The sequence below is a fragment of the Rattus norvegicus genome, chromosome 10, assembly GCF_021556685.1.
Source record: "Rattus norvegicus strain SHRSP/BbbUtx chromosome 10, alternate assembly SHRSP_T2T, whole genome shotgun sequence".
Taxonomy (NCBI): Eukaryota; Metazoa; Chordata; class Mammalia; order Rodentia; family Muridae; genus Rattus; species Rattus norvegicus.
In genome coordinates, this window is record NC_141543.1 from 63,022,108 (window position 1) to 63,036,797 (window position 14,690).

Here is a 14,690-nt window from a genome sequence, read left to right on the forward strand (position 1 = left end):
GAAGAAAAGAGTGTCTGCTAGGCCCACCAGGACCTTTTCAAGAACAGTACCTCCCAAGTTCCTCCCTACACACACTTAGACACTCCTTACAAGTCCAGTGAGGTAGGGGCTGCCAGCGTCTCCCAGGACGTGGGCTACTGTGATCTGGAGCGCCTCTGCCGTGCCCCGGCACCTGGGCACCACCACCGACTGCAAAACACAGAAGCCCCAGAGCTAAGTCTGAAGGAAGACAGGGTGTCACTATCTTCCCCTGTTCCCATCTGCCCAGAGTGGGTAGACTAAACAGGTCAGAGAATGGGGGTGGGAGGTGGGGGTGTTGGGGATGTGGGGGATACTGACTTTCAAGGCCTGAGTCGCACTCCAAGACTAAGGCCTCTTGAGGCCCAGAGGTCTCCCCGGGACAGGGCTAGGTGGGAAAGGAGCACAGCACTGAACAGAGACGCTCTTGAGAATTTACACTTGAGCTGGGAGAGCCTATGTGGCTATGAACACAGCCTGTGAACACAGTGGTAGGCAGTATCTCAGTTCAGGGCTCCAGAGATCAGTGCAGGTAGGTGTGACCAGTGCAGGGAGGCTCACACAGCTCCGTGCAAGAAGGTAAGGGCATCAAGAATGTGACTTCTGGAGTCAGACAGTCTGGGGTCCACTCCAGATCCCTACCCATTAGCTGTGCATCTTTGGGCAAGCCGCTTCAGCCTTGCCTGTCTCCTCTCTAAATGACATAATGATAGTACCCACCTTGAGGGCTATGCTCAGTGTCATTTAGTTTATATTCAGGAGCTCCACATGAATATCTATCCTGCTTGGCAGAAGGCTCTGGGCATGTGTGCTTCCTGCCTGGCAGGCATTCCCTCGCTGGGCCGACTGCGGCACTATTTCTCACTGACGACTTACCCTTATGTCACCTCCTCTGCAAAGCCCTCTCAGGTTTAGGGGCCTGCCTTCACACACACACACACACACACACACACACACACACACACACACACACACCACAGTTAAATGAAGGTATGCCCCTGGAACTGGGAGGGGTCCTTTTTGGTCCATTTCCTTACCTCATATACTGTATTAACAGCAAAGCCCCTAGTGTCTCCTGTGTCCCTGGAGTACCGTAGCACATGAGGGACAGGAGGGCTAGTGAAAACCTGCTGACTAAGTAAGTCTTCTGAAAGACCAGTCTCAGGAGAACACTCGCCCGCTCAGAGCTACTTCCTACTATGGCAGCCATAGAGGAGATTGCTGCTCTGGAGTCTTGTCCCCAAGACCTTACTGTCCATTATCTGAACCCATCTGCAAGTAATAATAATAATAATAATAATAATAATAATAATAATAATAATAATAACATTTAATAACTACTTCCTGCATGTGTTTTTATATATCAGCTCTAGCAGGTCATGAAGGAGATATGATTATTTCCTGTATTTTATAGATGGGAAAACCCTCACAGAGCAGGTAATTAAATTGCCCAGAGCAGCCCAGCCAGGAAGTAACAGGGTCCAGACTAGATGGCAGGCTTTCTTCTCCCAGAGATTGGCCTCCTGACCCTCTGGATGTTAGGAATGACAGGCACTGACATTGTCAGCCATGTTGGTATAGTCATTGCACAGCATTTAAACAGTGGACAGTAGGGATAAGAAGACAGAAGCAAGGGCTGGGGATTTAGCTCAGTGGTAGAGCGCTTACCTAGCAAGCGCAAGGCCCTGGGTTCGGTCCCCAGCTCCAAAAAAAAAAAAAAAAAAAAAAAAAAAAGAAAAGAAAAGAAAAAAGAAGACAGAAGCAGGCCATGGAGGATCGCACCCAACAAGCAGGAGGCACAAGCAGTGGGGCTCTATGAGCTGGAGGCCAGGCTGGTCTATATGGAGTTCCAGACCGATGAGTGCTACATAGTGAGACCCTATCTAAAAATAAATAAATAAATAAATAAAAATAAAAAATTGAGGGGGCTGGAGAGATGGCTCAGCGGTTAAGAGCACCAACTGCTCTTCCAGAGGTCCTGAGTTCAATTCCCAGCAACCACATGGTGGCTCACAACCATCTGAAATGGGATCCGATGCCCTCTTCTGGTGTGTCTGAAGACGGATACAGTGTACTCATATACATAAAATAAATAAAAAAAATTGAAAAGACAGGTTCCTTAGTGGTCCTGCCTATGGGCAGGAGAATCAGTGTCTTACAGAGAGAGGTCAAAGGGGACACAGAAATATGACTCTGAATTCCAGAACCCTACCAGACAGACATAGGAGGTCTGCTGGAGAGAGGCATGTAGGTGGGCAGGGCTGAGCTGGGGAGCCACTGTGGCCATCAGATGGTAGGGTGGTCACTGGGCCGAGGTTCTCTCCCCACACAGTAAGAGAAGCTGGGCCTCCTGCCATCCTCAGGACCTGCCAGCACTGGAGGAGGAACCGACCACAGCTCTGCACCTTCTCAGGACTTCCTTCTCACCCCATAATTATGTGATTAGTCATGGGTGGCTCTGAGGAGAGGGCTGAGCTTTGGCTTCCTACACAGAGGCTTCATGCATCCACACAGATCCACATGGGGCCGGAGCTGCTCAGGCCCCCAGAGTAAGGTCTCTGCAAGCTGCCTCCATATCTTCTCAATATAGGGAAACGGGTCCCACCTCCCTGCCTCCTCTGGGTACCTGTAACTCTGTAAAGGCTGGACCTCGCAGCACCTGGCAAGCTGGGGCTGGGTAATTTTGAAAATGAGCGGCTTTTGGGTTTTCAGCATTCCAGGTTCACCAGCTTCTGAGACAAAAACACCTGTGTTTTGGCTCACCCACCTTTCTCAGAAAAGCAGTTCCCTTTATAGCCCAGGGCAAGAGAGGTGCAGACAGCCACCGTCTTACAGAAAGTTGGGGAGACAATCACTAAGGACAGATTCCCTGGCAGCTTGCTTGCCTTCTGCACTCCCCAACTCAACCCCTGTGGCCAGATACCCCTGAATGGTAATACAGTCCCTCCTCGGGCATCCCTCTGCTCAGGACTGGGAGGAAGAGTGAGCCACTGAGGAACAGCCTGGATGGGGCAGCTGGAGGCTCCTGGAGCAGATTTAAGATAGAGAGAGACACCTTCTTTGTCTTTCCAGGAGAAAAGACGGTCTCAAGCGCAGCAGAGCCAGGAGGAGATGTGTAGGGAGGGAGCAGGGAATGAGCTCCTCATGAGGATGACTGAACAAGGAGATAAATGAGGAGAGACCTGCAAGGAGCCTGCAGGCTGGAGAGGTAACTGTGAGAACCCAAAAGCTGTGCTGAAGACTACTGGGTCAGGCCTCTGTGGGAAGTCTGCTAGCAGTGCAGTTCCTGTACTGACTGACTCTCCGCCCATCCAGTCAGATGATGAGGATGAAGAGTCCGCAATCAGTGAGGAGCTCCTCCAAGCCTGACTCAGTAAGGATGAAGTGTGAGAGCCATTAGAGTGGGCAGCCCTTTGAGACCTCGGGTCTAAAAGGAGCCTAGATCCTCGCTTGTGGAGAGAGCAGTGTCCTGAGGCAGGACCGGTGGGGATTAGATGCCATCTCAGAACACACAGGGTACAGGTTTTAGCTCCATGAGTCCTTTTGGCCTGAAGCACACTGGTAGGAGCTACTTGCCCTGTTGTGCATTTGAGCTGAGGCTGTCACAGAAAGGTCAAGTAATGGCCACAATCTGTCTCTCATCGTAAGTAGCAGGGACTGGCATGAAAGGCAGACTGCTAAAAAGCTCCCAACTGAGCTGTCCATCCTCTCCCCTCACCTCCCCCAGGAACCCATAGTCTCTACCTCATTTTCCTGTTAGACCCTCTCTGCTCTCTCTACCAAGAGCTGTCCACCTGGCTGTCTCCTGCTACAATAATACCCTCACAGCAACCAAAAGAGACATTCACCTCCTACTCAGGGGCAAGCACAGGTAGGTACAGGGGCCTTTCCTCCAATCCTGCACAACCTGTCCCCACATAAGTCCTTCCCCTGACCTGCTTTCTCCATGGGACCTCAGTCTCCACACACGTGTCCCCTCCCCGTTTCCTGCAACTTGGCTTTCTACCATCTCTGCATAGTATACTCTCTCTCTCTTGTAAACCTGTGCCCCTCTAAAACGTGGGAGCTGAAAGGACTGCCCTCCCTGACAACCCCACCCCATCTAGGACAGAAAGATCACTGTGGGCCACTGGGCAGCTCAGGGCAGGAGAGAAGGCAGGGGGAAGGGCAGGGAGCTGGCTAGAGCATATCCTCCAAGCCATGAAGGGCTCGGAGAGTTGTAGACTGGGCTGCATGTGGTCAGCCAGCTCCCCCACAGTCCAGATTCTGGCTGGCCCCCAGAACCACCCTCTCCCTCCTTCGCAGTTGTGAGCACACTTCTCTTTAGCACTGCAAAGCACCTGGCTCTGCCAGGTTAATGATTCCAGCAGAGACAGACATGGGGATGCCAGGTAGCCTTCACATATCATCGGGGCTGTCATGTGGAAAAAAGGGATCACGGTTGGGGGTAAGCAGAGGAAGCTGTGGGGGGCAGGTTCAGTATGACTTGAACTGCCTGAGAGAGGATGAGCTATGTGGAGGGCGGCTGCTCCCTCAGGCTGGCTCACTCACCCCACTAGGGAGGTAATGATTAGACCTTTTTATGGGCAAGGAAACTGAGGCCCAAGGCCAGGCTGAGTCAGGCCTGGAGCCTAGGTCTCCGGTGCAGAGGGAGGGGCAGGGAAGACTGGCTATATCTAGTGATGTGTTCCTTAAGGCCAAAGACAGGGCTGAGCCTGAAACATGGCAGGCAGTGAACATCCTGTCAGCAGTGCTCAAGCAGACCTTGTTGTCGATTAAATGACATACATCCCCATGGTCCTTCCAAACCCAGATTCTAGGACCCCAAGATAACTTTAGGAGACAGAAGTGCCATGGGAACCTCAGGGTCACAATAGGAATCCTACCCATTAACCCCTGTGCCTGATACTGGGCTAAACCTTCTACAGGTTGTCTCTTCCTCCACTCTCACAACAATGGTTACTAACATTCCATCCCCATTTTCCTTATCAGGAAACAAAAGCTCAGAGATACAAAGCAACCTGCCCAAAGTCACGTGGTTCTTGAGTGACATAGGGCAGAAGCAGGCTGACCCAGGGTTGTCTCTGCAGAGGACTCTAGTCCGAGCCTCTTCACCAGAAAGCTTTCTACCTGTGGCCAGACCACCCACAACCCTATACCCAGTGCTAGACTGTGCCAGTCTGCCAGGAGACAGCAGGAGGTCCCTCAGTGTCCCTAGGCTTAGGAGCCCTGTTTGTTATCAATTAGGGCTCAGACTTTAATAATGTTCAAAGTCCTTGGGCCTCCTCAGAGGCAGCTGAGAGGCTGAACACAGGAAGGAGCTGGACTGTGGACCCCGAACCCATGTGGCAAGAACATCTTTAGGTCTCATCACAGCCCAGACGGCCCTTCAAGTACTCCATGCGGTGGGGTGGGCTGGAACCAGCAGGCTTTAGAGGCTAGTGCTCTAAGTCCAGCATCTCTTTCTGTGACTCTAAAGAACAGGCCAGGGAGCCCGTTCACTAAGAAGTAGTATGGCAAAGAGTGAAAGAAGACCTGTGTGCCAGTCCCAGCTCAGAGCTTTGCCACTGTGTGACCTTGGTGCAGGTACCAGCCCTTTCTGGGTTTCCATGCTTATGTGCAGGGATGAGATAGGAAACGCTTGAGAGTGTTTGAAAGGGAATATATTATCTACAGAAACTGTAAAAAGTGACCCTTAACCCCAGTCCCAGGGCCTCTGAGGTCCTTCCCAGTCCCCAGGCTACTCAAAAGTGCCAGGACCAACATGTAACCCATACCTACCAACAGGATATCAGCAACTACTGCCCAGTTGCAAGACAGAAGGAGCTCCCCCAGGGCCAGGAACACCTGTGGACAGAGTATGGCCTGGATGACTGCCCCCACCTCAGGCACCCACCCCTCCCACAGTTCCTCCTCGATTGTGCAGGGGGGAAACTGAGGCTCCCCCAGAGGAAGGCACTGAGACCCCCAAGATGAGCACCATGTCTGAGAACTCTGGTTCATAGCCTCCAAGACCCAGCCCTTGGGGGGTCATCCAAGGAGGAGGAAACATCGGGACTACCAGAGCATTTCCAAACATGAAGACTCAGGACAAGAAGGCCAAGGTCTCGGCTCCACCACTTTCTGTTTGTTTTCTCCGGAGGTCTGTATATACCACTAAGCCCCCCAGGAACCTCTCAAAAGGCTTCTCTCAGGCGTCTTTCTCAGACCCCACCTCCAAAAGCAAGCCTTAGCACAGCCATTGTGCAGACACAGGTAATTTCTAGCCAAGGCCAAGACTTTTCTCAGGTCATAGCTGGTCCAGGACAAGGCCAACCAGAAACACAAAAAGCTTCAGGCCTCTCTCTGGTGCCACCCTCAGCCTACTACTGGCCTGTCTTACCCAGCGTTCTGTGCTGTTTTACCTCGTGCCAGAGGATTAGGGAAATCCTCATTCCCCTCACTCAAGAGGAGCTTAATGAAGCAACCGAAGAAAGGTGGAAAGGCTCACCTCTCCTAGCTCTGGAGAGCTTATTGCCAGGGTGGAATTAGTCATTCCTGGAGTCACGGGGCTATGCCCAAAGCAGCACAGGCTTGGGAACTCAAAGGCTTGATATCCCAAAGGCAGAGAAATGAACAGCACCACCACCAGAAAGAACACCTAGTGCATGCCAGGCATCACTGCCCCATACCCGTCTTGGGCCAGGTAATTTGATAAGGTTATCATCATACCCGTGTCACAGATTGGATCACCAAGCCCAAAGGCCACTTTCCAGAGATGCCCTCTCCTCTGTGTCTGGCTTGTACATGGTGAGATTGGGAAGGCCTATGGCCTCAAGAACTCTCAGGGGCTTCCAGTGGCTACTGTGCTTTAAAGGCTGATGGGGAGAACTAGCTGGGGAGGGAGTCCTAGGCAGAGGTGACCCTGGCAGATACACAGGGGCAGTCAGAATGAGATAGAAAGATCTTCAGAAGCCCACCAGGCAGAAGCCCCAAAACAATGCCTGGCAGACACCTTTTGTGAGCCATGGCAGGAGGCTGGAATGTGCTGCCACACTGGGTGGGGCAGGAGAACAGCCCGATCTGGTGAGAGAAGAGCAGAATAGAGGCTAAGCAGCTCCTGTGATCACACCACCCAGCCCAGCTGCCTGTGGCTGCTGCTTCTGGCCCCGGGTACCCTAACTGGGAGGCCCTTGAGGTCAGGGTGGGTCTCCTTCTAGGCCTAGGACAAAGGCTGGGCAGCCACAGTAGTGGGAAGCAGGAAGTCACTGGTGGGCAGGACTCGGGTGAGGCCCAGGCAGGCCACAGCCCTGCATTCCATCTTGACAGGGCCTGTCTACCCAGATTCTGGACCACATGAAAGCCTGGCCTAGCGCACCTCCCCTCCCCATGGTGTCCTGTCATCCGTGCACCTCTACCTGGGCCAAAAGCCTCTCCTCCCCACATACTTCAGCCTCCCTCTGTGTCCTCTCTTCCTCCACACAGGCTGGACCCCCATTACCACAGGAACATACCCCCTGTGTGGTGTTACCCTTACCTCCACACCCACAGGACATCCTGAAATGTACCTTTTCCAGCTGGACTAGGGTGGATCCTGTCCCAAAATAGAGCCCCTTCAGAGGGAGGCTGCAGCCACAATGGGGCCTTTCAATGAACAAGCTGCCTAAGGATGCCAGGTTCCCAGACATACCTGGAAACAGGCTCTCTGCCACCAAATCCATCACTCTACTTGTGGCTTTTAGGGGCAGAAGGCCAGTGGAGACAGCCTGCCTTCTAATCCCATAATTACAGAGGCTCTCCAGGCAGTGAAAGCCTAGCCTTCTGGGCTCAAGGAGTGGCATTGCCACAAAGGGTGGGACACCTGCTTGGGGACCTTGGGAAGGTCCCCCACACTCACCTTGGGGCCTGGGTTTCTCTCACTGCACAGTCTGGACAGACACTAACATACCATGCTTCTGCAGCTGGAAACCTGGTTATACACATCTGTACACGCATTGTCTCCACAGGTACAGTACAATACAGTCCTCATTCAATGACTTTTGTGGTACAATCAGACTTGGCTTCAAATGAAAACCAAGCAAACAGAGGCAGCCATGGTGGTACATGCCTGTAACCTCAGCACATGCCTGTAACCTCAGCACATGCCTGTTACCTCAGCACATGCCTGTAACCTCAGCTCATGTCTGTAACCTCAGAATATGTCTGTAACCTCAGCACAGGATGACATTTTCTAGTTCCATCCATTTGCCTGCAAATTGCATGATGTTTTTGTTTTTAAGGGCTGCATACTATTCCATTATGTAAATGTACCATATTTTCTTTATCCATTCTTTGGTTGAGAGACATCCAGGTTGTTTCCAATGGTGGTGAGAAAAACAGGGGGTGTTAGGTGTGGGGAGGAGGCAAGTGGGCTGGGAGAGGGGAAGGAAATTGATGTGGGCATCTCTGGAAAGAGCTGGAGATCTAGAACAGGGTAATGCTCCTGGGAGACTATGGAGGTGATGCTAGCTGAGACTTCTAGCATGGGGGATATAGAGGCTGGTGTAACCAGGTGGGACTTCCAATGAAGGGAGGGGACACCAACCTACTCACAAAACCTCCCATTCAAAATTTACCCTGCCTACAAGATGTGCAGGGATAGAGATGGAGCAGAAACTGAGGGAATGGCCAACCAATGACTGGACAAGCTTGAGACCCATCCCATGGGAGAGAGCCAACCCCTGGCTCTATTAATGATACTTTGCTATGCTTGCAGACAGAAGCCTAACATAACTGTCCTCCGAGAGGCTTCATCCAGCAGCTGATGGAAACAGATGCAGAGGCCCACAGCCAAACAGTAGGTGGAGCTCAGGGAGACTTATGGAAGATCAGGAGGAAGGATTGAGAGAGCCAGAGAGGTCAAGGACACCCACGAGACCTATAGAATCACCTGATCTGGGCCCATTGAGACTCATAGAGACTGAACCACCAACCAAAGAACATGCATGGGCTGGACCTAGGCCCCTATATGTATGTAGCAGGTGTGCAGCATAGTCTCCATGTGAGTCCCCTAATAATTGGAGCAGGGCTGACTCTGACCCTGTTGCCCCCTTTAGATCCCTATCCCCTAGCTGGACTGCTTTCCTTGGTGAGAAGATGCACCTACTCCTGCTGCATCTTGATGTTCCAGGGCAGGTTGGTACCCGTTGTGGGGGACTTACAAAGGAGAGGGAGACGGGGGAATAGGGGAAAGGGGTATGTGAGGGTAGGACTGGGAGGAGGGGCTGCAATCAGTATGTAAAGTGAATTAATAAATAAATGGAAAAAATAGAACCAGCTCCTACAAGTTGTCCTGTTACCCCCACACTTGTATTGGGTACACACACACACACACACACACACACACACACACACACACACACACACACCACTTTTTTTTTAATTAAAGGAATGAAGCCAGGTATAGTGGCTCATACCTTGTAATCCCAGCACTTGAGAGGTTGAACCAACCTCAGCTACAGAGTGAAGTAGCATATAAAAAAAGAAAGATAGAGAAAGAAATAGAAAACAACAAGCAAGTACACCAAGGGCTGTTCAAGGTGTTTCAGCTGTTCAGCAGGTAAAAGCACTTGCCAGAGAGCCTGATGACCCCAAGTTTCATCCTGAGTTGGATACCAAAGGTGGAAGGAGAGAACCAATATCCGCAAGTTGCTCTCTGACCTCCATATATGTGCCATGGCATAAGCACACACGCACACACACACCACATGCATACTACAGACATATCCAGACACCACACATACACAAATGCACACTCATCACATGCACCACACACAAACACACATACACATGTGTCACACCACACACACACACATATATACCACACACACATATACCACACATACATAAACATACACACCACATGCACAAACATATGCCACGCACACATACATCACACATGCACATACATCACACACACCACACCACATATACATCACACACATCACATGCACAAACATATGCCACACACAAATATACATCACACACACACCACATACACACACATACATTGCACACACTACATACCACATACACATATATACCACAAATACACAGACTACACAGGTGTAGATATAGATTTCCAATTTTGAAGAATTTGGTCAACTGCTTATCTCTCAGGTCCAAGTCCCTCTTGGACAGCCATATAACCTCACATTGACATGTCCCCTAACTTTCTTTCCCTCATCCCCTCCCCATCACTGTTCCTGCCCAGTGTGGCTGAGCCAGCTAGGACACAGACACAGATCAGCTGTCCTTAGACTCAAGGAGGCAGGCAGATCCCAGCGCCTGCTGACCCTGCATGACTCCTCAGTCTGCATCGCGCATCAATCTGTCTCCTTCTGCCCATTGCTGATGGCTTGATCCAAACCTCTCCGGTTTCTTGGGCCTTATCATCTCCCCAACACCTGCCTAGAGAGGACTTCCAAAGGGGAAATCTGATTCTGCTTTGGGCTTCTCTTCGGGATCTGGTGGCTTCCCTGTACCCTGACTTATTTCCTGATGGGTAGGAGGTCCTGGGAACACTGCCCAGGGCCTGAGAAATGGCCCTGTGCTAGAGAACTCCTGACCTCTGACATTTCATCCTTGAGCTGAGCCAGTGACAACCGGTATGTATGTCTGGCTTTAGTCATGCTAGCCAGAGAAGCTTGTACACACACAACCATGTTTACACTGCCAGTTATCCACACACACCAGATGCACAAGCAACAACATAAACATACATGGACTTCTGCACCTACAGTTACATATATGCAATGCCTCATACACATGTATTTAAGCTTTAATACCCATGCACACACACTCAAAGTCTGAGATACACGCACAACACTCACATATCACATGTATACACACAGGAAGGTAGCAGAGGAGATATATAAAACATGAAAACAGTTGTGGTACTAGGTATGGAATGCTCTCTGTAAGGTCCAGCTGCTTAGGAGGCTAAGGGAGGGGACCATTTGAGCCCAAGAGTTTGAGCCAGTCTGAGCAACATGACAAAATCAAAACCCAAACTACACAATGCATGCACAAATTAGTACTGGTGTTCGTACAGTCACAGGCTGAGCATTAGCTGGAAAGCAGCCTACTATGTACCCACACATCACTGTGACACAATGGCCAGCAAGTCAGTCAGTCTCTCTCTCTCTCTCTCTCTCTCTCTCTCTCTCTCTCTCTCTCTCAATCTGTATGTATCCTTGCACAAAACATACATGCACTCATACCTTCACACCTGCACGACTCTCGGCACACACATAGGCAGAAAGATGAAGGGTACATCTTGGGCAGGGTCAACCCCCAAGAACCTGTATCTTCAATCTGACCCCACCTCAGCCTTCAAATTGAGCACTGACTAATCCTTGATGGAGAAGTTCTAAGACTCACTGGGAAGGAGAAGGCCACTGTCCCCTCTGGACTCATGGTACGTAGAAAAACTGAAAGAATCTTTCCCACTTGTGTAATAATGCCACACTCAGCATGGCCGAGTCAGCCAGAACAGACCCAGAATATAGCCTGGCCACCAGTAAGCAGCCATGTGGCTGGCATGCTCTACCCTGAGGCCGGCCAATCTGTAATGGCAGGCACTGGCCTGGGGGGACAAGGGCACTGACTGATCTCCTGAGTCCATCAACCACCCAACAACCTGGTAAGCTGGCAGCTAGAAAGTGAAACAGGAAGCTCCCAGGTCCTCCTGGGAAATCCTGTCAGGGTGTGAACTTTCTCGAGGGGCCATGCACAGAGAGACACCTGCTGGATCCTAGCAGGACGGTAGGTCTCTTTAAGCCCCACTGAGGCAGTTCTGAGGGTGGGATGCTGGTTACTTAAGCCCAAGGAGCAAAAAGCAAAGAGGCTTCTCCCAGAAGTCCTGAAGGGTGGTGTTGGGGAGTGTGAGGAGAATTCTGAAGATCTGAGGTACCATTGCTGGCACTAACCCAGGAGTCAACCCTCAGATGACCAGTGACTGCAGCTCCAGTGGACATATTCTGGCTGATCCCAGACAGCCTTGGGAGTCCTCAAGGCACAGCCACCTCAGCCAATCTTAACTGCCCCGGGGATGTCCGTGCTGGCCCTGCTCCATTCTACCTTGGGTAGGGAGCAAATTCGATGTTCTGATCACGTGTGAGTTGGAAAGTGTCTGAGCAGTCATCTGGAGCAACTCCCAGGTAAAGACGGAGGCTCCCGAAGCCAAAAGCAGTAAGTCAGGGAAAAGAGTTTTTACCAAAGACAAAGAACAAAAATCCAATGAAATAAACATTAAATACTGGCAGGCAAGCAGGAAGGCAGATGATTCTGCAGTGTGTGCTGCTCAGTGTCCTCCCCAGAGCCACTCTACAAAACCCTCCTCACTGGAGGAGATGCAGCCTAGAGGTGTCCTTCACAGAGAGCCAGTGGGACAAGTGGCTGCAGAAATGGGGAGAGTGAACTTCCCTATCCTGCCTCCACCAGCCAGAAGGCAAGCCCCCATTCCAGAAGGGGATGCACCCACCAATTACACCGAGGAGCTGTGCCGTACACTGCATTTACCTAAATCCCGACTCGGAGCAGAGCCCAGGTGCTCTAACAAAGACTCCCTACTACCTGGTCCCGTAATTTCCTCAGGCGACAGAAAAATCTATAGAGCCTAATGTTCAACTCAAAGTACAACCCTGATGCAGGAGAGGACAGCCACAGAGAAGCCTGGGCCAGAGTCAAGAACTCTACAAGCACAGTCAGTGCAGTGTCTGAGCAGGGCTACCCACACCCAAGGTAGGAGAATGTGAATTGGACACACCAAGGGAGCTATGCAGACATATAGGAGGGGAAGGAAGGAGGAAGGAAGGGAGGAGGGCAGGAGGGGGAAAGGAGGTAGATAAAGAAACAGATAAGGGAAAGAAAACAGATAGAGAACGAGAATACAGAGACTGAAAAAACATTAAAAGAGAAGTTAGGAAAACCTTGTCTACAGCCATACCACCCTAATGCACCTGATCTCTAGTAGGAAGGACAGGGGGATAGAGAGATGGCTCCATGCTTAAGGGTGCTCTGTTCTTCCAGCACCCAATCAGACAGCACATAAATGCCTGACTCCAGCCCCAAGGGATCTGACACACACCCTCTTCTGGATTGCATGGGTACTGCACACATGTCTCTCACATACAGCAGGCAGTCACAACATACACAAAATAAAGATAACTTTTTAAAAAGAAAAGGAGAAAAAGGACAGCAAACAAAGGGGGGAGGGGAGGAAGGAGAAGAAGTGAGGAGGGAGGGAAGAAGGGAAGGAGGCAAGGAAACAGGGGAAGAATCCAACCTAGAAGGCAGATGGTAAGAGAAGGGACACAGACATTCTTTTTTTTTTTTTTTTTTTTTTTGGTTCTTTTTTTCGGAGCTGGGGACCGAACCCAGGGCCTTGCGCTTCCTAGGTAAGCGCTCTACCACTGAGCTAAATCCCCAGCCCCGGACACAGACATTCTTATAATTATTTCAAACTACAGAATAATGTAAGAAGGATATGAATCCAATACAGAAACTGCTTATGGATAAAGTCAGCGCTCAGTAGGATAAGACATAAAAGGAGATGACTTACCTAACGAAATATTACTAAATGGAGAAGGAAAACCACAAACAACATCAACGTGGAGCTAATACAGTGAAAATAACCGCATTTCCTGGTAGTTGCCAAGAGGACACAAAGAAAAGAATTACAGAAATGAATGACATGGAGGGTGGATGAGGATGAGCAGGGCTCTAGGTCTAGGAAGGTAGAGACATGGTATTAAGGAGGGGCCTGCTCTTAGGACCAAAGATTTGGGAGCCTTCTCACATTTCTTCTCCGTTGATGTCTTTTTGCCTCATCCAAGTACCAGTCCCAACCATGATTCAGCACAAGGAAAAGAAAATGGATAAGCCTAAGAAACAAAGAGATAAAATGAGGAAGGACTGGCTACTGATGCTTGCAGAAGGAAAAGCAGTTGTGACGAACTCTGAGGTGTTGTGAAGCACCTGCCTTGGGCATACTTCCTGGCTGTGAGGAGTAGCCTCCTTAAGTCCTTGCCCTGTGGTCAGAACCCCTTCCCTTAGAGTCAACTCTACCTGGCAACTTGCTTTGAATTAGTATATTACAGTAAAGGGGGTGGGGTAAACTTTCTGTGATTGGGCTATAAAATACTGTCTCTCCCTTCTTAGTCATTGTCCTCTATGCTTTGATGGAGCAAACCACTAAGTAAAGGCAGCCATTCTGATAGAGAATATAGCTCATTGGTGAAGACCATGCCTATTTTGCCTGAGGCAAAAAATCCACATTAAAAAACTGAAAGGCAATAACTAGCAAGGAAAGGGGGTTCAACACCCATAGATGTGAATCCTGCCAGTAACCATTAGTGATCCTGGCAGCCTTCCCCAGCTGAGCTTGCAGTCGAAACAACAGACTTTGAGCTAATACCTCAATTGCACCCTTGAGAGAGACAAAAACCCAAGTGACCCACATAGACTCTGAGGCAGCAATGCTTATGTTACACTTCTGTGTTTGGGAGTGATTTGTTACACAGCAATAGAGACTAATACACCAACTAAGCTGTTGGATTTCAAGAAAAATTAACGAAATATCTGGGTACCCACAAGGGGAAAAAGGATCAATGCTAAGGATGTTTTGTTTTGTTTTGTTTTGTTTTTGCTTT

General features: G+C 50.2%; 1 protein-coding gene across 8 annotated transcripts in view; it reads right to left on the minus strand.

Annotated features, from left to right (window-relative positions):
- Positions 1–14,690, minus strand: part of Spns3 (SPNS lysolipid transporter 3, sphingosine-1-phosphate) — a 54,791-nt gene that overhangs the window by 1,445 nt on the left and 38,656 nt on the right. For 4 of the 8 annotated variants that reach the window (NM_001443668.1, NM_001443667.1, XM_087573664.1 and 1 more), the window contains 2 exons: positions 5,800–5,865; positions 91–189 (listed from right to left, as the gene is read on the minus strand). In NM_001443668.1, coding sequence (NP_001430597.1) covers positions 91–189; positions 5,800–5,865 — 165 coding nt within the window. The remainder of the gene's footprint in view (positions 1–90; positions 190–5,799; positions 5,866–14,690) is intronic. The other 4 variants (XM_087573665.1, XM_087573667.1, XM_087573666.1 and 1 more) reach the window with 2 other exon arrangements.